Here is a 27341-nt window from a genome sequence, read left to right on the forward strand (position 1 = left end):
TTTAAATAAGATACCATTTCTGTGGGCTTAGGGTTTTTTTGTTGTTGATGTCTCTTTTCATTTAATAGAAACAATTTGAAATTGCTAAGAATTGCTAGTATTAATTCTGATTCTCACTTGTGTGGATGAACTGACCTTCTGGTTTATATTTTGTTTTCTAGCTGGTAGCTGGGAGCGTTGTGATGGCATTTGAGGAAGTGTGTCCAGATAGAATAGATCTGATTCACAAGAACTACCGAAAGCTTTGCAACTTGTTGGTTGATGTGGAAGAGTGGGGTCAAGTTGTTATAATCCACATGTTAACTCGATATGCACGTACACAGTTTGTAAGCCCATGGAAGGTAAGTTTGTGACTTTTTAAATTACTATTGTGTGCTTGCATTTTGAATTATTTTCAATGTTGAATACACTTAGTTTTTTAAGATGCATTTTTATGCATCTTATTTTTTATTTTATAAAAATAGAAATTAATTACATAAGTCTTAGCTCTCTAAGGCTTCACTGACACAAGGCATCCACCTTTCTTCAGAGCATGAGAATTCTCTTTCCAGGCTATAACCTGTTTTGATTTACCCCAGGCACATCCCAAGGGCAGCAGAGTCCTTTTTCAGTGGTTCTTTGAGCAACATGGCTCTTTGCTCCGGGAGATTTATGTGAGTCAGAGCTAGAAAGGTTTGCCATTCTGTTTGAAACTGGGTAGAATCTACTTACTTTGTAGATAGGAATACCCAGTATCACAGTATGGTGAATATTACATTACTTGTCTAGGCTTTGTCAGTGTGCTGAGGGACTGTGTGGAGACTTGAATATATGTTTTTGAAATGTGCAATGTAAAATATGTTGCCTTTTCTTTTGTCTGATGTAAATATGAGTATACTCTTACTTAAAATTTCCAGAAAGGGATATTAAAAATAAAAATCCTATCATAAGAACAAAAAAGTAGACCAGCTCAAGAAATTCATGCTATTAACATTGGTTTCAATAGAAATTTAACTCTGAGTAACAGTTTAAATTAAAAGATATAATACTTCTGAAAAGAATTGTATAAAATTGCTCCACAGCTCTGGTTGGTTGTGTTTATTACAGGTTTGGGGATGTTGCTACTGTTAAGTTTTACCATTTAACTTGAAATTAATTTGTGTTTAAAGATTTACATATTCATTGTTATATATACTGTTTTACAGTGGTATCTGGAGATGGACTTTGTATAATTGCATAAAATGATGTTTTGGGATACCTACTTGTAATGACTATAAGGTGATCCCAGAACCCTAGAGAAAGTTACCTCGTTTGGTTTTTTTTAAATTTTTCTGTAGTTCTTTAGACTGAAGTAGTTCTGCCACAGCTCAGATAATGTGTTTTAATGCTTCTGTTCAGGCATTGTTATTTCAATGCAGATTATTGTGGTTGGTAATCAGTTTATTAACAATTTTTTTAAAGGTTTCCTTGTTTTTCAGCATTGGAATACAGAATGACACCAGCTATTGATGAATTATTTCAAACTCTCTTTATTTATACCCTTTGTCTGGGAAAGACTGAAATGCACTGGCATTCTGTGTTAATGTATGTAGAATTTATTATGTGAAAACAATTATAAGGAGATGCATTTTGACAAACAGTTCATTTCAGCTTGATGTAGTTTACAATTGTATTCACTTCTGAAATAAGTAGGGGTTATAACTATTGGAAAACTAGAAACATAACAAAAATATCTGAAGTAGAATCATATTTTTGCACTATCAGTTGGGTTCTGGAACATCTTTTTTCATTTCAGATGAAAATGTAATTGTTTGTAAGAACAGATCTTTCCAGAAAATTGTTTAAAATAAAGTATTTTTAGAGAGTGAAACACTTAAATAATATGTGTTCTAATGTTCTTGAAGCATTTATTACATGTTGCTTATTGAAAGTATGTAGCTTGCATTCTTCTCTCTGACCTTTAGAAAGAATTAAAATTGGTAATTTGCCTAAAGCTACTGTTTCACAATTCGTTTAAACCAGTTTTAGTCTATGATTGGACAAAGGAAGAGCAGAAGAAGAGGATGAACTGCTGTTTTGGGCTGAGAGGTTGGAGGTCTTGATGGGATTAGGTTTCTTTAAGACTCTAATGTACCTTTTTCACTGAAATCGAATAGATGACAATTGTTGCTGTGGCTTCTGCTCTAGGAATGTAAAAGGTTTATGTAACAACACTGCCTGTGTCAACCTAAAATGGGTCATCAGTAATATAGTATTAATAACACTTCGTTTCACTTTCATGAGCTTCAGTGCAAAATTTAGTTTGTCTACCTATTCAGCAATTAAATTAGCGGATTTTTTTTCCTGAGGTTAGTGGAAATGCATGCTTTTCTCAATAGGTTCATAAATGAACTCATCATACAACAGGGCATCTTGTGCAGCAGAAGAGATTTTTAATTTGGTTTATTTGCATCATTATGGATCAGTATTTAGGCTGTTTATATGTAAATGTATGATTTGAGGAACAATTAAGTGTTGACGAAGTAGATTGCAGTCATATCAATTGCAGTGCATTTTCCATAATTTTTCTAACTGACATCTTTGATGATAAATAGTGGATGCCAAGTCAAAGCCGATTATACAGTGCACTAGGAATTCATGGTGCTGTCAGGGAGAAGACCGATTGACTTTAAATTTACATATTAATGAGGAGATTTGTTAAGAGGATGCTTGACTATAGAAAATAACAGCATATTTATAGGGCAGGACACTTTATAAATAAAGCTGATGCAGGAAAATGGAAATTAAACCTATCAGATTAATAAATTCAAGGCTGCTAAAATGCATATTTGCATTTTTATTCACTAAAATTTACCTTACTTTTTGAGAAATATATACTGCTTTTTTCAAGTTGAGCTAATTCCCAACAAGTAGTTGTGTAATGTTTTGAACTAATCTATTGTGCATTTAGAAACCTGAAGAAAAACTTGGGAGTATTTAGCAGTTATGGAGAAAAATCCTTTTTTGAGCAATATGCTTAAAATTGTTGCAAAACTTTAATCAAATTACCTATTAATGAATACTTAGTTTTATATTCCTATTTCTAACTTCTTTGAAGGGTAGAATTTTTAATTTCAGTCATGAATGGTGTAAGGAAGGTTGTCCTTGGTTTATCCTATTTGTCTTGAAATATTTAAAGGGTGGTTAAGTGGTTTTTAAGTAGTTAACTGTGAGTAGCAATTTCGCAATAACCTTTTTTTCATATGAACTGTGTTCATCTTTAACATGTATTAATTAGAATGAGAGGAAGACACTCATATTCTGAAGTAAAAACACCTGCTTGGGACTAACTGGGAAGAAAAATTCCAAGTTTTCTGGGAAGTAACATGCCTGATGGAGATAACACTGTAATGCACGCCAGCTTAAATGTTTTGCCCTGCCCTTGCTGCAGGAGTTCTTGGGACTGCCTGGTTGTTTGCAAAACAGCTCCTGAACCATTACAGCTTGCAACCTAATACATGAAGATGTTTAAAATAAAGTTGTAGTTGGTTTCTGTGAATGCATTGTGTTGCAGTCTGACAGTTAAGGAACTGATTTTCAAGCTGTTCAAATTTCCTCATTTCTGCAGGGAGATGAGGATCACAGGAGGTAGTGGGTGCTTCAGCTGTTCTGGTATATAGGTCCACCACCAAATGTGTGTGCTGTCTGGGAGGATGTTTTCTAAAAACAGATGACTTGGTCAGAAGTTTCAGTGGTCATTGTAGAGCGTAAAATGGAGGTGGAAGCTGTAGTCTTGCAAAAAACCAGTGACTCAGGACTGCTGAGTTTTGTTTCGGACAGTTGCAGGTTACAGAAATAAACTTTCTTGATGTGCAGTTAAGATTGGAAAAGAGCATTGAATTCAGATTGATCATGAGCTTTTAGTTGTAACAAAGTTATTTATAAACAAGTACTTATGAAAAGCATGTCTCAAGCTTAAATTTTTAGGATTAATTGTTGAAGTATTGCTTAATTTAAAGTACTCAGAATTTGACATAACTGATGGGGGGCAGAGGTTAATCTGAAGAAAATTATCTGAAAGAATAAGGGCTCTTAGGAGAAAAATGAATCATGGAAAGTAGCCTGACTCTCAAGAAATTACAGTAAGAAACAACTTGAAAATATTTATTTTGCTTGCTAGCTCTGACAAAATATTGTGATGTCACTTCTGACCTCAACTGTTCTGTGATCTCTAGTCTTTTGTTAAATGCTTTAAAATGTCCCCTGCTCCTGTAGTGGTTTTTTTTAGTATCATTATGAATTCTTAGTGTATTCCATAAAAGTCATGGTTATGTGTCATGGAATCCAGTGTCTGATGGCTACTTAAGACAGCTCAGCAGTGTCTAGTCCTGCTCAAAATATTTTTTTTTTTGATTCCCTGTGTTGGGGAGCGTATTGAGTGGGCTGTAATTGAAAATGATAAAGTTTCACATGCAGCATACAGGGAATACTGTCTGTCTTTACAGAACTTGTTAGCTCTGTAACGAGTATTCTGAGTCAGTTCTGCTGGTTTATTGCAGGAGAGCATAATACAACTTCTCAATCCTCTACTGAGAGGCTGAGAACAGAAGGGGAAGGTGTATTCAGGCTGATTCATTAATAAATGAATGATTTACAGACAGAATATTTTTTAAGTAATTCAGCTTGTTTCAGTTTTATCACTTTATCTAGGTAATTCACCTAGTTAACAGGAGACTATCAACCTGAACTTTCCCCTCATCTGTTCTCATCCTCTCTGTAGAAGATTTAGAAATTGTATTATGCTCTCCTGCAATAAGAAGATGAATAAGGAGACATAGATAGTGAAGCACATTTAAGAAATATTAGCATTCAATCTTTTAGGTTAAAATTAATCAAGATACGTTGTGTTAGTACATTATAGACCTTACTGAAGTTTCATTGTAGTTATTTGTGCTGTGTCATTCTACCAGATGATAGTTTTGAATATTTAAAAAAAAAAAATAATTTTTTGCCTCTGCCCTAAAAGATTATGAGGCCAGAGACTTTTCTTCCCCAGAGGTCAAAAGCAGTCGTCTAATTTTCAGCTTCCATTAAGCTGTCCTCTTCAGATGCAAGTGTGAAACAACATACATAGATCAGTAGATTTACTTGGGCCTGGTTTGACTGATAAGATCAAAAGATTAAATTTAGGAAAACTAGTGTACAGTGAAGTTATGTGTCATAGTCATTAATTTTTCCATTCTTTGTATAACTGTCAGAATCTTCAGTCTGGATTGGAGGATTCTGAATTCAGTTACTGTTTCCCTTTTAGTCAGAGTGCAGTACTTTCTGACCAGGTTCTCTTAGATATACACGAGGAGGGATTAATGTGTAATATAAAATTCACTTATGTGAAGACATTTAGTGAAGCATTTGGGGCATTAAATGGACTGGCTAGCTATTTTACTATAATACCAGTGTTATTGTTCTTACCATGTGTAATATTTAATAAGATGAGAATAACTTATAGCATAGATTTATAACAAAAAATGGCCTCAAGTTCATTGTGGAAGGCTGATTACTTGAAATTCTAAACAAAACTTTCAGGTCATTATGGATATAATCTGAGACTGTTTTCATGTTCTCTGTATAATAGTCTCTTCTGTTACTGAAAGGGGATATTATTGTCATTCTACCTTCCCTCCATCTTCTCCCTCCCCTCATTTGTGTTAGGGGTAGTGGTTCTAAGGCAATTTGAGTAAAGGAATCCAGCAGAAGAATAACTAAAAGGACAGGGAGGGTTAAATTTCAGTCACATGAATTCCCTGATTTGGTTTGCTTTGTGTCTGCCAAGCACTTATTGCTGGCAAAAGAGAAGTACAGTCTGTAGATAAAAATGCCAGTTATCTTTGCAGCAAAGTGGTTTCTGTTAGTCCCATGATAGACTTGCAGTGGAAGAGCAGCACTGTGTAGAATCAGTGTAGGCACGTTCTCCAGGACATTTGTATCAACTCAGATTAAGAAAGCCACCCCTGCTTTTCTCATGGATTTGACCAGCAAAGTTTCTATGTACTTCATCCAATGCTGTTCTCTTACCTTCTTGACTCAGGATGAGATATTTTTTTATTATTTGTGTAGGCTGTTAAAATTGTTTTTACCTCTGTCTAGATCTTGACTTAAATACATGAAAATTCATTGGAGGGAAACACTGAAATATTTTTATAGAAATCTAAATATCAACTGCCTAACTACTAATAATTTTAAATTTAAATATCAGATGTACCAGACCCCCATCAGCCCATGAGTTACCAAAGTTTCTAGCCTTAATTTTGGCCATTTCAGTGATATTTAATCATAGAAAATTGTATGAGCAATATGAAATGAAGGCTGTCTTAGAGTGCTTTGGGGCTTTCCAGGATGCCAGAATATTCACAAATTATGTTCTGGGCATCTATCTGAGGGATATTTCTCTCTGTCTAGTAACTTGTGTAGCCTTTTCATTGTTACACCAGGATTTTGTCTGGATCATTAGAAGAGTTGCAAATAAGCTTCCTTAGCTCCTTCTTTGCAAAAGTAACCTTTGTTTAATTTTTTCTTCGGTTGAGGAAGACCTGTGTGAGGTCTGACATCTTTCCTGAGGAAGCTTTAGTCTCCTGAGCCCGTATACTTCTGTTTGTAATATGTAGAATTCTTGATCTTGGCTCACCCATCTCTTTGACAGTGTATCCACAAGCTTGTTACAGTTTATGGTTGGAAAAATGCCAGACAAGAAGACTAGGGGTAAATTAGGCCTGAATGGTAGCAACATGTGCTTTTCCATCATGGCTTTTACCATCAAAATAAATATCCCACCAGTTGTTGGTATGAGAATTATCATTGAAGTGAATCAACAGATGTTTCAAGATGCTTTCAGCTCCTTATACGTTAGGATGAAGGAAAAATATTGTGTAATACATGATCTAATGTCCAGCAATGATGTTTAGATTAGTAAGGCAGACTTTACGATGAGGATGGCAGACTTTCATCTTTCAGACTGCCAATCTAAGTATAGGTACCGTTAGCATTCTAAGATTTCAAGTCATTTTATGTCCTGAAAATTTGAGGCTCCTAACAAACATCTAGAGCTAGGGCTGTAGTCCAAATATGGTTTAAATGTTGGATAAAAATTTTAGTAACTGTAAACAATCCTAGATCTACATAAACAAAAACTGTAAATAAAGGTATGAGTGTGTTTACATGTATGGGAAACAGGGAAGATCCCTTTGTTATCTTTTACTTTTAAAATAATCTACATTTTTTCCAGAGAGAAAGGAGTTGAGTTGTTTTAAGGAGTAAGTATATATGATATGGTGTAACTAGAGATTATATTAGGAACACTAGAGAAGGATGGGTACTGTGAACCATTACAGTTCTGTACAGGCAGAAGATCTGTTATACCCCTGTTCCTCCATGCTGTGTTTACAATTCATGACTGGTGGTGACTACTATTTCTAGAACTTGTAATATCCTTCTCTTGGTTGCAGCCCCAAAGTAACTAACAATTACCTGGTTTTCTTCATGGTTCACTTATTGTTCAACCCTATGGAAGAATACTTTTGCTTGGCAGTTGATTTGTAAGTGCTTGCTGTTTTCATAGGATGGTTTATACTGTCCCTTCAGATATTTCAGGGATTACATTTAAACTGAGATTAAACCTTAGCCATCATAAAAAGCCTAAAAACTGTTCAAGCATTTAACCAAGCTTCTGAATGCATATTCCAAATTCCACTTTAATTTTTGGATGTGAAGGAAAAAAATGGGGAACTTTTAGCCAGAAACAGATGGTATCTTTTCAATTTATCCCTTCACCTTTGCTCCTTCTCGATTTTATTTCTGCAGTGTTTATTTTATCCCTTCTTGTTCTTCCTCCTGTTCTGTTAGTCCTCTGTTAGGCTCTAAACATGTTTTCTGTTCCTTGGTTTGCAAACCTGTCTTGTCTTTTCAGTCTTGTTATCATACCTTTTCCTCACACTATTGAAAAAGGGGAATGCAACTGTTTTGAATAAATTAAATTGATTTTAAAATAATAATTGATTGTTTTAATCCCAGATGCAAGTATCATAAGACTTTGTTACAACAATAATCACGAATATGGGTTTGTTGCAGAAAGGTGTTAATCACTGCAGCATATTTAACCATTAAACCTTTTTTTAGACAGCAGTCCTAGACTTAGTTGCTGCTTCTTACAGAAATGAGAATGAGCTTTTGAACAGTTCTTGAGTTTTCACATTAGTTCAGTATGAAGTTACTTAGCACAGATGTTCTTGTAATTGTGATATATTGGGAAAAATCTAATGCTCAGTCGTCCTCAAACTCATACTACCACCTGTGCGATGCTTTTGTTTCAGAGCTGTAGTATAAAACTTTTACAAGAGTACGGGCTTTCTGAGGAGCATTTGGGGATTTTTATTTTTATTTAGTTTTGCACCAAGTCTTTCATTACATAACTCTGAGTTTGTATTCAAAACTGTGTTATTGGTTAAATGAGTTTTTAAAAGATATCGTAAGGCAGGATTGAAGAGTTTTTGAAGAGTCATGTAACAAGTGAGTTTACATACTCATATGGGAAAAATAGTTTTCTGTTTTTTTTTTTTAAAGAATTAAGTAAACATGTACATCTGTACTGGGATTGCGGAGGGTATTATATAAATGAGAATATGCAGGAATATAGTCTTAGAATATGTGTATGAGAGGAAAAGATCTAGTAAACTACAAATGAAGCTTGATTTATTTATAGTTTATCATGTAACTTCTATATATGCCAGAAGTTAAGCTAAGAAAAATGTTGTGACTGAAAATGTTAATGTTAGATTTCACTTGCCACAGTCTGGTTTTCAATCTTGAGTAAGAGTCTTAGTATCTTTGTGTAGCTTAGGTATCCCAGAATCACATAATTGTCTAGGTTGGAAAAGACCTTGAAGATCATCCAGTCCAACCGTTAACCTAACACTGACAGTTCCCAACTACACCAGATCCCCCAGCGCTATGTCAACCCGACTCCTGAACACCTTCAGGGATGGGGACTCCACCACCTCCCTGGGCAGCCCATTCCAAAGCCTAACAACCCCTTCTGGAAAGAAATGCTTCCTAATATCCAGTCTAAACCTTCCCTGGCACAACTTGAGGCCATTCCCTCTTGTCCTATTGCTTGTTACTTGGTTAAAGAGACTCATCCCCAGCTCTCTGCAACCTCCTTTCAGGTAGCTGTAGAGGATGATGAGGTCTCCCCTCAGCCTCCTCTTCTCCAGACTAAACACCCCCAGTTCCCTCAGCTGCTCCTCGTACGACCTGTGCTCCAGAGCCTTCACTGGCTTTGCTGCCCTTCTCTGGACACGCTTGAGTCATTCAATGTCCTTTTTGTAGTGAAGGGCCCAAAACTGAACACAGGAATCGAGGGGCGGCCTCACCAGTGCCGAGTACAGGGGTCAGATCCCTTCCCTGTCCCTGCTGGCCACGCTATTGCTGACACAAGCCAGGATGCCATTGGCCTTCTTGGCCCCCTGGGCACACTGCTGGCTCCTGTTCAGCCGGCTGTCAATCAACCCCCCCAGGTCCCTCTCTGACTGGCAGCTCTCCAGCCACTCCTCCCCAAGCCTGTAGCGCTGCTGGGGGTTGTTGTGGCCCAAGGGCAGCCCCCGGCATTTGGCCTTATGGAAACTCCTCCAGTTGGCCTCAGCCCATGGCTCCAGCCTGTCCAGGTCTCTCTGCAGAGCCTCCCCACCCTCGAGCAGATCAACACTCCCACCCAACCTGGTGTCATCTGCAAACTGACTGAGGGTGCACTCGATCCCCTCCTCTAGATCATCAATGAAGATGTTAAACAGGAGTGGCCCCAAAACTGAGCCCTGAGGGACACCACTCGTGACTGGCCACCAACTGGATTTAACTCCGTTCACCACAACTCTTTGGGCCCGGCCATCCAGACAGTTTTTTACCCAGCAAAGCGTGTGCCCATCCAAGTCACGAGCAGTCAGTTTCACCAGGAGAATGCTGTGGGAAATGGTGTCAGAGGCCTTACTAAAGTTGAGGTAGACAACACCCACAGGCTTTCCCTCATCCAATAAGCAGGTCACCCTGTCATAGGAGATGAGGTTTGTCAAGCAGGACCTGCCTTTCATAAACCCATGCTGACTGGGCCTGAGCATCTGGTTGTCCCCCATGTGTTGTATGATGGTACTCAGGATGAGCTGCTCCATCAGCTTCTCAGGCACCAAAGTCAAGCTGACAGGCCTGTAATTTCCCAGATCATCCTTCCAACCTTTCTTATATATGGGTGTCACACTGGCCAATTTCCAATCTCTCAGGACCTCCTTGGTCAGCCAGGACTGCTGGTAAATGCTAGAAAGTGGCCTGGCGAGCACCCCAGCCAGCTCCTTCAGCACCCTCGGGTGTATCCCATCTGGTCCCATAGACTGTGTATGTCTGTGTGATGCAACATGTCACTGATTATCTCCTCCTGGATTGTGGGGGTTCGTTCTCCCAGTCCCTGTCTTCTGGCTGAAGCTCACTATATTTACAGATTAGAAGCTTTTTATATAGAAAGCTTTTTTGAGTTGTTTGTAAAATCTCCCCAAACTAGTAGAATTTTATTGTGGATTCCTTAGCCACATTGAAATTTTGCTTTTTTAAAGAAATGTGAAAACTTTTTGATGAGTGTGAAACATGCAACACCAGAGGCTGCTTGATACCACAGAGTAAGGTGGCTTGGAAGACAAATCCATTTACAGAATAATGTCTCAAATTTGTCCTAGGATAGCTGTTTGCAGCGATATTACAACATTATAATCAGTAAACTGCTAAGAGTACCACAAAATACTGGAGGCTTTCTTATTTGTTGGAACTGAACTGAGACTAAAGCTGCTGGTTTAAAGCCAATGGATAGTGTTGGTAATCTCACCTAATTTGAATCTTATTTCTTGCATCTTTGAACTGTTGTCACATGCTAACAGTCCTTTATTTCTACTAATGAATAAGTGTCATGAGATCACCTGGGTCTGGGTGATACTAAACTCGAAATGATTTAAGTCATGGAACTGTGCAACTGATCTTTAGACTATAAGACCATTGCCATGGTCTCGAGCCCTTATGAAATACTACCCTAGAAGTTGTACTCATCCTTTCCCTCAACTCTTCAGCCTCTTTGAAACAACCTGATGATAAAAGAAAATTTAGAGCCCTTTTAGTAAAGGGATTAATTGAGATTAAACACACCTCAGAACTTTCATGTCTCGGTGAGATGAAATCTGTAGGGAAAACAATTATTCCTGAGTGTGATACATCTTGTGTGAATATGCCCTCATTTTGGTCAGTACCCTGGAAACTAGAAAGAGTGTCTACTTGTACGAACACAGTGAAGGCAAAAAAGAAGGGAGGAGTCTTCATCTTTGAAAACTTCTTATCCCATTCTTTTCCTGCATTTTTAGGTCATGGATTCTCAGCTTGCCTCTTTCTTGTGTCTCTTGGCTCTTTGTATTAAAAGATAATTTAAACTGTATTGGCCATTTAATTAAACTCAGGTAAGAAATTTCAGTTGGACTCACATTGTCAGCCCTTCCTGGCAGATGTTTGGATTTGAAAAATGTAAGTTTTTTAACATCATGTGACTGTTAGTCCAATATGAAGATCATAGAGTGAGGATTAGAATCAGAAAACATAATTCACAGTGTGACCCAAATATTGCTTCAGTTTGTCTTAACTACCATTTCCATTAATGCTCACTTCAATTTCTATTAGCTGAATGCATGTTTATCTGTTTAGATAAATAAACTTTAAAAACCCACGAATATAATTGTGTGCAAGGAACCATGAATCCTCATTTGACCAGAACATGATAGCTTTTATCTAAAACATAAAGCACCAGTTTCCATTTATTGGAATTATGTAATATCTTTTATATAGGTGTATTAATAGATTACATTTTCAGTATAATTCCAGTAGAGTCATTTGGATAGAGTTGTAATCTGAAAAATGATCCTTAGAAGAGGGTACTGTAGGCGTTCAAGCCTGTTTCAGTGGCTTCAGATCTGCAAATTTAACCAAAATCTCATGTTTTCTTTATGACCCCTCTATCCCAATAGTGATGAATAGACAGTTGTTACGATTGAAGTAAAAATTATAATATTCAAACTTATCAGAGTAATATCATGATGATCTTGCGATCTTTACTGGTTCTTCATTCCATTGTGGTTCACTTAACTGAAAATGTGTATGTACTTTTTGATTTTTATAAGAGCAACAGGTCTGATCCCTGGTGGAGTGATAGAATGCAGTGTTTGTTAGTGTGATAATTTTGTATTAATATTTAATATAAATAATATATCCTATATGTTGTTATTTATATATCATTGCGTTTTGTATTTGCTGACTTTCAGACTGAATGTGTTCAGTCTATTTTGACTTATTTAGAAGACGGTAATAGACATGCCTTCTGGTCCTATGACTGCACATTTCTTCAGAAAGCCTCCTTACAAATTCTTTCCTGGTAGAACACATATCCTAGGCCACTACTTCGCTAGCAGAATATATTCTGTATGTGGTAGAAGGGAGGAATTAAATTTCTAAAATTCTCATAATTTTTTAGTAACTGTGTTCCCAAAAGCTGTAAATACATTATGTCTGAGACCACACATAACAAGCTGTTCTTGTCTGGTGACAGCAAAGTCACCTCCTGCTTTCTGTCTATTCAGGAATACCTATGGTTTGTAACCATTACTGTAACATGCATCCTGGTGCTGTAATCTGATTTGTTTCTCAGCTGTTTTGTAATCCCCAGCTCGTTCCTTTCCAATGACTCTGCACACAAGAGCATCAGCAGGAGTTTGTTAGATGCTGGACACTTGTTTTCTTTCAATGTAACAATAAAAGATTCAGTAGCTATTTTCAAATAGGAAAGAGCTTGATAGTTTGCTTCATTAATTTTTTTTCCTACGGAAGGGGAAGTATCTGAAAGTTTTAACCTTCAGAGAAACTGGGAAATGATTCATTTATCTGAGGGTCTAGTGTTGTTCTAAATGCCATGAGATGCTTTGCCTAGTCTTCAGCTGTTATGGGTCTCCTATATGCTCCATACCTTCAGGATCTGTGAGATCCATGCGGATACTTCTCATACTTGAGGTAGTATAAAATGGCACCAGATACTTAGGAACTTGAAATACACCCCTACTTTAACATGGCCATCAGAGCATCTCATCAGGTAATTACTAGGGCCGGTTAGTTCATTCACAGTAGCACATGTCTTTACCACACCCTAAGAAAGAGTGAATATACTTTGATGGCTGATTAGTAGTTGAAAGGAAGCCATTATTTATGAAGTGAATGATCTGGTCTCTTTATTCTTTGACTCTTCAACTCCCTTTGGCTTAATAAGACAAAAGTTATAACTTGCTCTCATTCAGTTAGTACCTGAAGATCTGTGTGACAAACTTGGCTTTGTGTCTTCAAAGACCTTTCTCCAGCCAGGCTACAGATTACATCAGTCACACTGTAATTTCTCAGATACTTTTACCATGTGAGACTGGCCCTTTTTTAGACCGCTAGCAATTATTCATGTCAAGCTTTACCTATACTGACATACCTGTATCTTATTCAAGGACTTCCTGTTGTGGAGGGAATGGATTCTTCTGCCAGCATGTGGTTGTTGACAAGTGTGATTGGTTGAGGTCTGCTCATCTGTCAGAAACATGTCACAGCTCATCTCCTTGGCTTTTTGAGCAGTCTCGAGGATAACTTTTGGGTTGCTCTGATAGATCAAAGATAGGTCTCTTTAGCGTTCTGAAACCCATCTGTGAAACACGCAGAAGCATTTAGGTAGACGTCTTCACACACAGGATTAAAATTTCGAATCCATCTTGCATACATCATTAATTCTTTAAGTAAGAAACTGTTCCATACATTTTCTACCGTTTCCCTTTTCTAAGGATACTGTTCATGATACAGCAAGTGGACTGCTGATCTTTGTTGACTAAGGTGGTCTTGATATGGCAGTCATATGCACCAACTAGTGAATCATCCCAAAACTGTTCTTACCTTCTTAAGTTAGCTTATCTAAAACTATTTTGAGTGCAGTTCTTAGACATATTAGAAAGGACTCTGGAAGACAGCTAAAATCTTTTCTCCCAAAGATTCTGCTGCAGGAATGATAAAAAGCTGTGAGTGTATTTCCTAATGAATTTGAGGAGAGAAACTGAAGTCTGTAGCTTTAAGATCAGTTATACCTAACCTAGGAATACAGATATTTTGAAGAGAAGATGGAGTTAAGGCTGATAGAGTGGGAAAATACTATGTGTTCATGCTTTGGATTTCAGTGAAGTTTTACTTTAACTCTGTGCTTGTGGATATGCGAAGCTCTGTTTTGACGTAATTGTAGCATTCACATAATGTGCTTTACCCTAAATGGAAGGCACGTTCTCAACTCTAATGCCATATTAAATGTAATTTCAAGCAAGATCTCAGTTAAATGCTAGCTCATTTACTTAGTGACTTTAAAAATAGGCTAATGGAACTTGTTATCTGGCAGTTTCTTCATTTAAGCTGTTAATGCTTTATGAAGATGTCCCTAAACTGTATGTCTGAAATAATGTAAAAAAGAATTACACATGTTCTTTTGCACTAAAATACTTACTTCTCTATTGGATCAAATAAATCACAGAAGATGGCAAATGCAAGGAGTCCATTTGCAATTCCTAGCCTGGAATGCTGGTGGTATCTCTCAGTTTTTAATCACTTCATTATCCCAGAATTTTGAACTTTTTATTGATTTCACAATTTAGAGAAGCTATTAACTGCACAATTAAATAATGTGCTACTACAAACTGGTAAGTATACTTTATGCAGTTCAGCTAAAGGGTATGCCTCTGTTCTGTCCTCTCTTTACCACCTACTGCTCTTGAAATTTCAGTAGTTTAGTGATCCTATGACCAGAAAGTGAGCTAGAACATTTTACTGGTCCTGGTGAAAATAAAACATGCTTTTAAAAAATAAACAAAATAACAACAAAGTTTTAATAGCATGTTTAGTCTAAAATCAACTGTGAAAATGCATCTAAAGTGATGAAAAGGACCAGAGAAAGCATGGGAACATTTGCATTACTCCCTGAACTCGCATGCTCTCTCTCTGTCCTTGTCAAAAAAGATCAGAGTATTGGGGATTTTTCTGATAGAACTGCTCATATGTACTAGTTATCATCAGTTTGAGCTCTAATTAGAAGTCTGGGAAAGTAAAATTTGAGTGCCATTTGCTGTCTGGCATTTCTTCAAGGACATGTGAAAAAGCATCTCCCACAGCTTAATGTAGGTACAATATAGATACTGAGGATTGGAGAATAAGTGTGCAGGAAATTATCTGTGGAAGCTGACAGTTTTAATTCAACATTAATAGTTAAAACAGGAAGACTTTCATTTCCCAAAGGCAGTAAATTAAGTGTTAACAGTGCTGCTTTCTCCATTATACCCCATTCATACTTTTTTTCCTGCATGTAGTCCAAGATGTAGACCTTGTATAAAGGGCATGTATGAGAGACAACTTGTAAAAACAGGTCCTGAAAGAAACAGGTTTGTGAGAAACAAGGACTGAGAAAAACAGCCTGAGAAAGAGATAAAGGTTACTGGGGGGAGTGGAGGCCCTCTGAGCTGAGGTATGTCTCAAACACTTGCAAGTAACAAAACTATAGTCATGGGGTGGGTAGTGTGGAGGTCGAAGCTGATAAGGCTGCCCCAATAACACAGGATGCAGCTGGAGGAGGGAGTCCTGTGGAGATAGGACAGTTCTGCTCTGGGGCACCTGGTCAAGTTTCAAGGCCCATCTGTCCAGTGAATGATTTTTGCTTCATTATCCACAAAATGCATATTAAAGTTAACATCCTTGATTATGCTAATGAAGACCGACAAGATCACGCTAATTACATCATCCCATGAAACACCTTACCCCTCCCCATCCATGGGATATGTAGGTATGTGGGTCGGACTCAAGGAAAGTGTGTATAAATTGAGGGGAGGCAAAGGGGGGTGGATGGGGGGTGTGCCTAGGGAGTGAAGTGAACTGAAGAAGATGGATGCTTCCTGGAACCCTTACTGGTGGGATTGACGTAGGAACCCAGACCGGTGATCTGTCTTTCTCTATTCCCTCCATCTCCCTCCTTTCCTTTTTCCCATTTTCCTTCACTACCATTAAGAAATGCAAGGCATACTGTATTGCTTGCCACAACTCATTATCAAGCATTGGAACAGGTTGTCCAGGGAAGTGATTGAATGCCCATCCCTGAAGGTGTTTAAAAGACTTGTAGATGTTGTGCTTAGGGATGTGGTTTAGTGGTGGACTTGGTAGTGTTAGGTAAATGGTTAGACTAGATGATCTTAAGGAACTTTTCCAACCTAAATGGCTTTATCATTCTAAATGTACAGTTGTCTCTCCTTGGCAGTGAATATAGTCAGCAGTTCAGGTTGACGCTTAAGGGGTTGTGAGTGATTGAATGTTTTCACATTTCATGGTAACTATGCTCCATGTCTGGGATGATTAATAGAATTTGAAACAACAGTTCTTGCACACCAAGAATCCTTCAGGTTTTTATCTTTCAATTTCCTGGCTCTTCTACATTGTACTTTGCTTTCCTTTCTGTGGTCACGTGCAAATCTTGTAGTATTATATATTCTCTTTGTCTTAGTAAGGCCCTTGTGACTACAAATTCTGACTAACTGGGACTTCATCAACTTGATTTTAATGAATTTCCATTCATTACACTTATTTCCCTGTGTGTCATCATCATCCTTTGTCTGGAACATAATTGTTTCATACCAGATCTCAACAGATTTGAGAGAAGAGGAATATTCTAAGACTGCAATAAAATACATGACTATGAAAAAAGATGACATTAATACTTCTGCTATGGGAGTATGAAGAAAGTGATTCAATATAAGAACTCTTAACGGGATTTAAATTAAACATGTTTTCATAAGAGGCATGTTTCTTTATGATTATTTGGAACTTTACTCCCAGTATGTTTGTAACCAACAATACTTTTTTTAAAAATAAAGGTCAGAAATGTGAGAGCTCAAGCTGTTTCTTTGCAACAGTGATTAATGAGTTAAATACAATTTCAACTCTGTATTCCTGTTCAGTTCAATAATACTGATGTGCGTGCCTGTTAACAGTCGAGGCAGAGATACTGAAGACTGAATCAATGAAGATTGAATTATCCTCTTTCTGTTAGAGGAAGCTTCTTCAGTGCAGGGTTGAGGTACACTGAAATCAGGGATTCTGCTTTCAAGTTGTCCTGTAGACAAGGGGAGGAATTCAGTTACCAGTAGTCTTGATTTAGCATTCTCAGTTTTTAGTTTAGAAGGGTGACTGCCACAAAGATGTATAGACAGAGAAGTAAACAAACTAAATCACTTTGGTTGCTGTTGCATAAGAAATCTAAGAGCTTGTTAGGGATTCTGTAGAACACTGAGAGCACTGTTGGGATGAAGTAATAAAAATGAGAGGAAATGTGAAGGGGAGTTTAATTTTCAGTATGCTTTCAAATGGTGATAAACCCAGAATGAAAGACAATTTTTATTTATTCACTTCTTTCCTCCCTTCCCCCTCCCTCTGTCTTCACGGAAGACACTTTTATGGGCTCTTTCACTACACATGAGTTTTGACCAAGGCATGAAACAAAGGTTTGAAGTTATCCTTGCCTAGTTTTCTGAAGACCTATTAAATAAAGCTCTATTTTCATATCTAGCTATTCTTCCATTTACTTTTGATTGCTTTGCTAGTGCCAGCTAAAATAAAAAAAAATACATTTTTCTCAAAAGTAATTGTATTTTTAAAAATCAGCAGTTGGCTATATAACTTAAATAATCCTCTTAAAACTGTTGCGTAGAGTTGGATATACCTTAAAATAGTTGGACAGAGACTTGAGAGAAAGACAGGCAGAGTTATTGGTAAGGTTGCTGTTTGGTACCAGCCAGTCCATTTTTATTTGAATAACTCCAGCTAGCCTTAGTAATGGTCTTTTTGTCTTAGTTGGATGTTAGGGTGACAAAGGGAGATGGAAGAATTTAGGAGAGAAGGACACGTACTTGGATATAACAAGTTGCAGAAGTCAATAGCTTTTTTTTAAAAAAAAAGTTTTGTACTGTTGAGTACTCTCAATATTGATAATCCAGACCATGGCTTCTGAGATCTGACATTCTGTTTTGATCTAATTCTGATGGTTTCCATCTTATTTTTCTTGATGTTTGTGGACTTTTAAATGCTAATTAAATATAAGCATAATGAAACACTTAAAATCTATTCTTTATTCATCTTTTGATCCACATCAAAAATCTTAAGGTTTGTTTTAGTTTATCTTGTTTACATAATCATATATTAATTTATATTCTTTTATTTAGGCCTCTGGATTAAAAGAAAGGCCTAGTTTACTAATATCTCAAACTGTAATGAACTCTTTCAGTGTGTTGGGTTGTTTCTTTTAGTGACATTATGCTGATAATTCATAACTTTATTTGAACAGGTCAAGGATTTGTACTTCATCAGAGAAGGCCAGGCTCAGAATACATAACCTTTTAACCGTACCATTTCTTAAGAAATCCCTTCTTCTGTGATTTGCTGTTTTCACAGATAACTTATATATTGCTAGAGATAGAAGAATGCACATGATTTGCATTAAGTTTTCAAAGAAGAAGAAGTTTTGAACAACTGACTTCTCAGAAATGTCAAGTTTAAATCATAAAGTTCAAAAAATACCAATATTCTTACCTAATCTAGTTTATATAATATTAACAAAGATACTTCATTTAGAAGTTCATCTTATTTCTAAAGAAATTTTGAATATATTGTTAAGCTCTTTTTCATGTATGTACATTTACTGCTTTGAGCAAACTGTGGTGGAATAGTCAATAGCTATTTTTAATATAGTGTATAAAACTTGCATGAAATTATGGTGTTGTATGTTACTTCCTTAATGCGTAAAACCAGTTAATTCACATGTTTTTCTGTATGTTTTTGTCTTTTGGTAGGATGATGAGGTGGTGGAAGAATATAGTGAGAATAATTTTTATGAATCTGACGAAGAACAGAAAGAAAAGGATCGGAAAGTGAAAAACATCTATACTATGGACCCAGATCACAGACTGCTGTTAAGAAATACAAAGCCCTTGCTTCAAAGCCGAAATGCTGCTGTATGGCTAATTTCTTTTTCATTAAAATGCTAAACTACTAAATATCTATACTTCTAGAAGATTTAAGATTGAAAAGTAAAATCTACACCTGATAAAAGTGGTGATAATACTCTCTAATAACTTACAGAAGTACAATAATTCTTTTTTGAAATCAATTTAGCTTCTGAGTAAAACATCTGAACTGAATGTGATATGTGCTCCATATGAAGGACAAACAAAATACTAGAGAAAATATGAGAACATTCGAATCCAGCTTCTGTCACATGTGATGACTATACCATAGCTAGTTTTTAATGCTTAAGTTCTTAGCAACTAGGATGGCACAAACTGTCAGTGTTGGTGGTACAGATTCAGAAAGGAAATCATCATTTTTACTGAATCATTGTCGTGCTTTTGTTTGAGTCTCACATTTTAAAGGGAAACAATTGTATGCCTAAATTCTTTGTCAATCCCAGTCAGATTTTTAGTATTGGTACCTTGGAAGCGTTCAAGGATAGATATGACATCATGAATGTAGTATGTTTTGCAGTATTTCCATGATTAAGATGCCAGTAACTTTTTAGAACTGGAAAAAGCCACACTGATGGTGAATCATTGTGCCATTACTCAGATCACAGAACTTTATTTTTACCCTCAGTTTATCCTGTTAATCAAGACTAGTTGTCTTTGGGAAGAGACTTTGAGTGATAATGAATATTTATATCATTGCAAAAATAATTACTGCACCGTGATGATTAAGTCACCTCCCAACCTGTTCTTGATAAGTTAAACAGACCAGTTTTTTGTTTCTCCCTAGAACGTATTTGTAGATTCTGACTAATGTCTTCCTCTTTTCAAAACCACTTATATTCTGCCAGCAGACTTTGGAAATTAATTGAATACAGTTTTACAATGATAATTCTGTTAGAACACAGCCTTTTGCTAAAATCTATGTTCAGTGTCTACATGATATTAACTCATCTTGTGAAAAGAGCAAGTGTGTTAGATATGTTTGCCATCGCACTGCACTGAGAACAGGTTCCATTGCTTATTTTCCACATTCAGTAGATAATTTTCTAAATATGGTATTGATTCTCATGTTTATTGAAAGCTTGAAAAGAAAAAAAAAAAGTATGGGTTTTAAGTTGCTTCTGTCTCACTCTTCTGCTTTTTGCTAGCCAGGATGTTGGGATGCAGCCCTGTGGTTTTTACTTTCTGTTACATTTGAGGCTTTAGAATTTGCCAGTAAAGGCAGCTGTCATTTTATAAATTGCATAATAGGATAATACAATGAAAAATTTTAAGTGGAAACCGAATAATAGGTAATATTAAACCTGTATTTAATACAAACAAAAGCACAAAATTTGCAGAAGTTTTAAACAGTATTTCCTCATTACTTTGTACAGCTGATGCTAGCAATGCTGACTTACTAAGGATGATATCAGCATGTTTACAATTTGAATTACCTACATTTTTTTTCTCTCTTCGTTCCTTTTCCTCTGTCTTTCTATATATTATAGTGTACAATAAATGTAGGAGGAAGGAGAGGTACTTAATTAGCTCTGATTTTAGAAACAAAATTATCTTTTTTTCTGATGTTTTTCTTCCCATTTGCATTGTTGATTTCAAAGAACATGGGTATGCACTTTGCTTTCTGAAGAAGAGTGAGTTGGTAGTTCTGCAGGTCTGAAGCAAATGTGATAGATATGTATGACAATTTAAAGTTAACATGCTGTTCTGAATGTTCTGTTAGGTGGTAATGGCAGTTGCACAGCTTTACTGGCATTTGGCACCAAAATCTGAAGCTAGTACTGTTTCTAAGTCATTGGTGCGTTTACTCCGTAGTAATAGGTAAGTCAAGACTGTACTTTACGTTGCTATGTCTATTTTTTGGTGACAGTTTTTTGTACATACTTCTTTAGCCATAGTTATGAGGATATAACTATTGCACTTTTAGAGTTTCATTTAAAAATCGTTCTGTAATAATTTTTACTTAATAAATGAGAACCATTAAAAGTAATTCCATAATTTTCAGTATCACTTCCAGTAATCATTAAGTATTGTGTTTCATTCATAATTACTACTTTCATTCTGAGAAGAGTCATGGCTGCCTAGTTAGCATACAGATAGAGGCAGTACTAACTAGTTTGTTTAGTTTCTTGATATTTTTCATTTTTGGAAGTTATTGAAAATTTAAGTATATTGGAGTTTCTTACTGTCTCGCTAGGCACTAAAGTCTTCAGATGTGTATTTTCTTTTCTCGCACTTTATACTGAAGACTTCTTGTTGTCAGAGAAACAAAGCAACATATTTGTTAAAATACCACTTGATACTGCTGAATCCCCTATGTTTCCTTAAACCTTGGACTGCTTTTAAGAACCAAGTTTGTTTCATTTAGGAGATGTAATTCTGACTTTTTCATCTTCTGTGTAACCTTGTCAACTTTCCTGTGAAGGTCTCACTGGCCACGTGTTTCATAAGATTGATAATACTTTTTTTTTCTTTGTGTTTGATAGTTTTGACATATTATGCCAATATTTGCTGCATGAAAGTGGAGTTTTTTCCCCTCAGCTTTTAGATTTTGAACTTCCATGTATCTTGTGTGAAAAGCCTTGAAGGGGTGTTAGGAGACGCAATATTAAGATGTTTTCAGAAAAACTTTATAACTGAACATGGTATTTTAGGCTAAAACTTTGTTGTGAAAATGGTTTAATTTTTAAAGTTTATCACACCAAACAGACAAAAGCTTTTTTAAAAATATCACTTTTGTTGTGTCTGACAAGATTACTCATCTTAGATGGGCTTTAACTTTTCTAAGCCCAGTCAGCATAGAGCTTTTTCTCTGTAAAATTCTGCAGCTCACCCATGGCTAATGTCTCTGTCATTTAAAAGTTAGTAAAGAACTAAAATCAGGCTTGGTAGAGTATTCATGCTTTTATTTCAGGTAAAAATGAATCACTGTTATGTTTGTGTTTGGTTTTATAGTACAATATGCTTCCCATTCTCTTTATACAAAGACAAGTAAAATGGCTAAAACAGTTTGGCGTATGTACAGGTAATGTAGAGAACTAAACTCATACAGGTTGAAAGGATTATTTTTGCGTATCGTTTTACTGCTCATTTATACTCAGATTTCATCAGAAGAGAAGTCACATCTTTTGTACCTCAACTACTTCCTAAAATGGCACTAGTCTTCTGATTTTCTTATGTTGAATGGCTCGTCTATTCTCTGTTACCAATCTGTGTGAAACACTTTTGCTATTACAGCCAGTTTGAAATAAGCTTTTGCTGTTTGCCCTTGAAGTTATGTGTCTATGGCCTTTAAATTAATGTCAAATACAGTATAATCTAGTTAGGGTGAGAGTGCCTGGAAGAGCATTTCATAGCAATTTCCAGTGTTTGTTCATCATGTGTAGCCATGTACCATTGTAAGAATTACATAAAAATAGGTTTAAAAGATACTAAGTACTTCTCTATTATTACTTTTCTTAGTAAGCAACAGCTGTAATTACCAGAGGGCTATTAGACAGTTTTGAATAAGAGGAGATAATGGATGTGATGATTTCTCTATTAGGATGTGATTTGCATCATGAAAGAATTTGAGCACTCATGGTTCAGAAAAATTGCATGTAAATGATTTCTTAGTTTTTAAGCAATTGGTGGCAGAAACTCTGTAGTTTAAAAGCTTTAGACTAGTACACATTTCTTTTTGCTCACTTCTGCTGAGGCTTTTAAACTAATATATTAATGATGAGAATATCCTCCAAATATGTTTAATGTTTCTGTGTTTAGAATATTACATAATTCTGTTGTCTGTACCTAGCGAAAGTCTATTATGTTAAAGTACTGCTTTTTGATAGATGCTTATTCCTTCCAGCGTATACTCATGTCACAGGAGACTTTGGTCCTTTTTAAGAATTTTTAGTAAATTTTTTTAAGACCAAAAAAGTCATAACAATTCCTGCTAGTTTAGGAATTAGCTGTTCTTGTAACTAATGCAGTTATTTCCACACTACAGATAAAGCCCATGCGTTTTTGTTCTCAGCTGTGTCATCCTGCAATGTTCAAGTTTCAAGATGGTCAAAGAAATGTTAAGGTTTTTATGAGCTATTTCTGGATGTGCCAGAATGTTGATGTTTTAAGTGAATTTTTGCTTTAAACAAAGACCCGAGGTCTACAAGAAGAATTGCACCATTGCACTGATGTCAGTGATTTTTTTGCATATTGAAGTTTTTAAAAATGAGAGCCTGGTTTCATCATGCATCTTCCTGTGAAGCAGATGATGAGCTTGTAGCAGTTGGCAATAATCTTTTTCTGTCTGTGTTTGTGCCAAGTCAAATGTCTAACTAACTTTGAATTCAAATAGAATTGGGCTTTCTTTGCCATATTGCATTATTCTATGTATCTGTAATTTTGCAGAATAACTCTTGTTTTTCTTTTCAAATTCTAGGGAGGTGCAGTATATTGTTCTGCAGAACATTGCCACTATGTCAATTCAGAGGAAGGTATACCCTATTTAGCATTTTCTAAATCACATTTTACATGATACACAGGCGAGCTACTTAAATATGTTCTGCTTTTCAGGGCATGTTTGAACCTTATCTGAAGAGTTTCTATGTTAGATCAACTGATCCAACAATGATCAAAACACTGAAGGTGAGCTTAAAAGCAAATTCATCTATATACTGCTAGACAAATCTCTTTGCAACAGGAAGGTAAAATTTTCTTGCACTGATATGACACACATCATTTTGTATTGTTGCTTTTTTTTCCCTAAAAAGTGTAGAGTTGTGGCTTTTAGTTAAGTCCATGAGTGTCCTTCAGGGTTTTCAAGCTATCTAGAGTTCTCTTGTTACTGTGATGTAGATGGCAGATGGGCTGGTTTTTCCGCTACAGCTTTTGGTACCTGTCAGTGATAGAGACCATTACTGGTTTAATCTAACCAGCCATTCAAACATTTAGAGTTAGGCTGTTTTCATGGGAGGAAGAATATCTTAAATGAAAAGAAATGAAATCAAGATTTTGATACATGTAGCTTAAAAAGAGTTAAAATCTGTTTCCGTGAATGAAAGGGAACAGTGTTAGAGTCCCAAATTCCCTTTGAAGTCAGCGTTTGACATGAGAATACTTGAGGCTTTCTTCAAGGCCACTTCTCAATGCATGTTTTAGGCTGTCTTTCTGTTTTCTCTGTTCTTTAGCAGATGTGAAATCCTTGACGAATCAATAACTAAAAAACCACTATGTGCCTTTTCTCATGTTTTGCTTTAGATTGTCATAGGCACCTTGGTTTAGGAGAGGAAGGTAAAGGTTTCTTAAAGACACATTATTGTTTCTGTATTTTCATTTTACATCCATGTTGCACTGTCATTTAAATGTGCAGAGTGATGCAGTCCAAGATGGCTATGCCCAACCCATTATATTTTTATTAGTCCAACATTAAGTAAACTTGAGGCAGCTGGAGGAAAAAAGATCTTCCCCACATTTAATGATTATGAAAACTGTCAGGAATACTAGTAAGACACAGTGTTACGCAGGAAAAGTCGCTTCTGAAACAATTGAAAGTTGTTATATTTAAATTGCCATATCAATTGATATGATAATACAATGGTGAAGAGGTGGAGAAGTGGAAATGTGGGTTTTTCTTTCATTGTCTCAGCTCTTTCTTGATGTCTGAAAAATGTAGAAAAATTACACTGTTACATACATAAGAAAAACTTCTGCTTTTCTCTACCTCTTATACCTGTAATTCTATCCTGTCTGCTTTAAAATAGGAGAATGATACCTACTGCAGTATTTAAATTGTAGGAGCACCCTGGAATTCATCTGCTGCACTGTTTAGACTTCTGTTTTGTTCTCTGTTTCTTTACCAGCACAATGTCTGCTTTTTCGGTTACTGCTTAGCATTGAGCTTATATTTTCATGGAGTTACCCATTTTAACCACAAATTGTCAGTTATAATTAGTAGTAATCAGCTCAGAGCATACCATGTTCTGTAAAGTTAAGGTTTTTCCCCAATTGTGAATGTTACTTTACATTTATCTGTGTTGAATTTTTTTTGCCATTTTATCAACCAGTCACCTAATATTTGGAGTTTTCATGCAGCTTTTCTTATTCATCCTTTGTTGATATGCTGAATATCTGAATATGCAGAAATATGCTGAAAAGCAAAAGACCAACAGATACATTTGTGGGATTCCACTGATGGCCTTCCTGTACTGTAAAATAGTATCTTCTTTTTTCCTGCCTATTCCTATCTTTTATTTATCCACTTGCTTTGTATGCTATGCTAGGTATGTAGCTTTAAGAGCAGTTGGTGACAGGTCTTCCCAAATTGCTTCTGAGGTACTGCTGGACTGTATCAATTAAGTGTCCTTGTCTGTGTGCATCCAACTCAAAAAATACCAACAGATTTCTGAGGCATGACTTCCTTTAAAGAGACAAGAGTTGTCTTTTTCTTCAGTTTACCTCCTTCAAATTGTATTGGAATAACTTCTTTTTCAAAGTTAAAACAACCTGCAAGCATAGCATCTTAATATATACTAAGTGTTGTATATCATCTTCTTGTTCACCAGGAGCAAAGAGGCCTTTCAGGGTCTTTATGTTATTGATGTTAAGATTTGAGGAGTCTCATAGATGCAACTGTTTCTCTCCTAAGTTCTTTTATTGCAGTTCATCTGAATATAATGGACACTTTTATTTCTCCCCAGCTGCAGTTGTGATTTCCATTATTTCTTCTTACAGTGTCACATAGTTCTTATACACTAAGGCCTGTTGTATAACATTGGAAACTATGCTGCCAGAAGTATTTCAAGGCCATATAATATGCAATGCAACACTAAAGCTAGAGCTCTTAGAAAATGAATCACTGAACCCTAGAGTCCTGCTTTGAAAACCTTGCGTGTACTTGCAAGGAGAGTTCCTCCTAAGTGTGGTGCTGCTACCAGTTTATCTGAAATCTGGTGTACTTTGTTGAATTCTAAGTGATATTTTTAGTAGTAGTGTCACTTTTTTATATACAATGGAAGTATAGTGTTTATGTGTACTATTTATAATATTTTACTTTTGATAAAATATTTGTTCTGTTTTTTTCTTGTAGCTTGAAATCTTGACAAATTTAGCAAATGAAGCCAACATATCAACTCTGCTTCGAGAGTTTCAGGTTTGTGCAAAAACATATTCTTTTTATATGAAATACTCTCTGTTGGCCTATTGCCATTATTGGTTTCATCTAGATTCTTAGTCTTAAATTTTTCAAGTTAAAGTCTTTTCCAGGATAAAATATTCTCAGAATGAAAATCAAACTGTCTCATATCATAATGGATAATGGAGCTTTTTATATGTGGAAAGGAGTTTCAATGTTTGTTTCTCACTCTCCTTCCAGCTACCAAAAAAAAAAAAGGATGAAAGAAACTCAACCATTCCAAATTCTTTAAACCAAATTCTAGCAACTTGACTGACAGTGTAAGTCACTGGATTATAGGTCTTAATTTTAGCAATATTGGCCCATTATCATTTATTGCCAAACCTCATGTCTCTAAGTCATTTGATGAAATAGTATTATCTCCAATATCTGTATATGTATCAGCAAGATGTTCTGCCTATATTGTGAAACAGTGTCTGTCCTTTCTTTCTGCTTTGCTTATGACATCTATTTCCATTACTTCAGTTCTCTGGCTGGATTTCTCTGAAAGGTACTGGTTCTCAGGCAGGTAGGTTTTTCAGTTTCACAGACACTCCCGGTTAAATGAACTGAAACCTCTCTGGAGAGAGCTCATCAACTCTTCCAACCTTGCACACAAACTAATTGCTGGTTTTGGGTTTTTGCCCTCTGCCCAAAGCTTTCTTGAAATCAGAGGTTTGCATGGCCATTGGTGACCAAAGCTGGCAAGAAAATGTCTTCTGAAAGTAACAATGAGTTAAAAAAAGTCTAACTTCTAATGTGCAATGTAACTTTCTAGATTTTATTTATTACACAGATGTCTCTCTTATAACGGTAATATGGTAAGTCTTTGGTTGACAAAGTATTGACTAATGAAAATCCTGTTTTCTTAGACTTACGTGAAAAGCCAAGATAAACAGTTTGCTGCAGCTACAATTCAGGCTATAGGCAGATGTGCAACTAACATCACCGAAGTGACTGACACGTGCCTTAATGGCCTCGTATGTTTGCTGTCCAACAGAGATGGTAAGCTAAATGTTCTGTTTGTTTTCTGAGTAGCAGTGTCA

General features: G+C 36.1%; 1 protein-coding gene across 4 annotated transcripts in view; it reads left to right on the forward strand.

Annotated features, from left to right (window-relative positions):
* Nucleotides 1-27341, forward strand: part of AP3B1 (adaptor related protein complex 3 subunit beta 1) — a 157913-nt gene that overhangs the window by 40744 nt on the left and 89828 nt on the right. For 3 of the 4 annotated variants that reach the window (XR_012635523.1, XM_074932048.1, XM_074932047.1), the window contains exons 7-13: nt 162-341; nt 18975-19136; nt 20869-20966; nt 23566-23620; nt 23700-23771; nt 26212-26274; nt 27168-27300. Coding sequence is in view for 3 of the 4 variants with exons in the window: in XM_074932048.1 (XP_074788149.1) it covers nt 162-341; nt 18975-19136; nt 20869-20966; nt 23566-23620; nt 23700-23771; nt 26212-26274; nt 27168-27300 (763 nt within the window). In the remaining variant the exon portion in view is untranslated. Of the gene's footprint in view, nt 1-161; nt 342-8878; nt 8906-18974; nt 19137-20868; nt 20967-23565; nt 23621-23699; nt 23772-26211; nt 26275-27167; nt 27301-27341 lie in introns of all 4 variants that reach the window. The other variant, XM_074932049.1, reaches the window with a different exon arrangement.

The sequence above is a fragment of the Athene noctua genome, chromosome Z (genome assembly GCF_965140245.1).
Source record: "Athene noctua chromosome Z, bAthNoc1.hap1.1, whole genome shotgun sequence".
Taxonomy (NCBI): domain Eukaryota; kingdom Metazoa; phylum Chordata; class Aves; order Strigiformes; family Strigidae; genus Athene; species Athene noctua.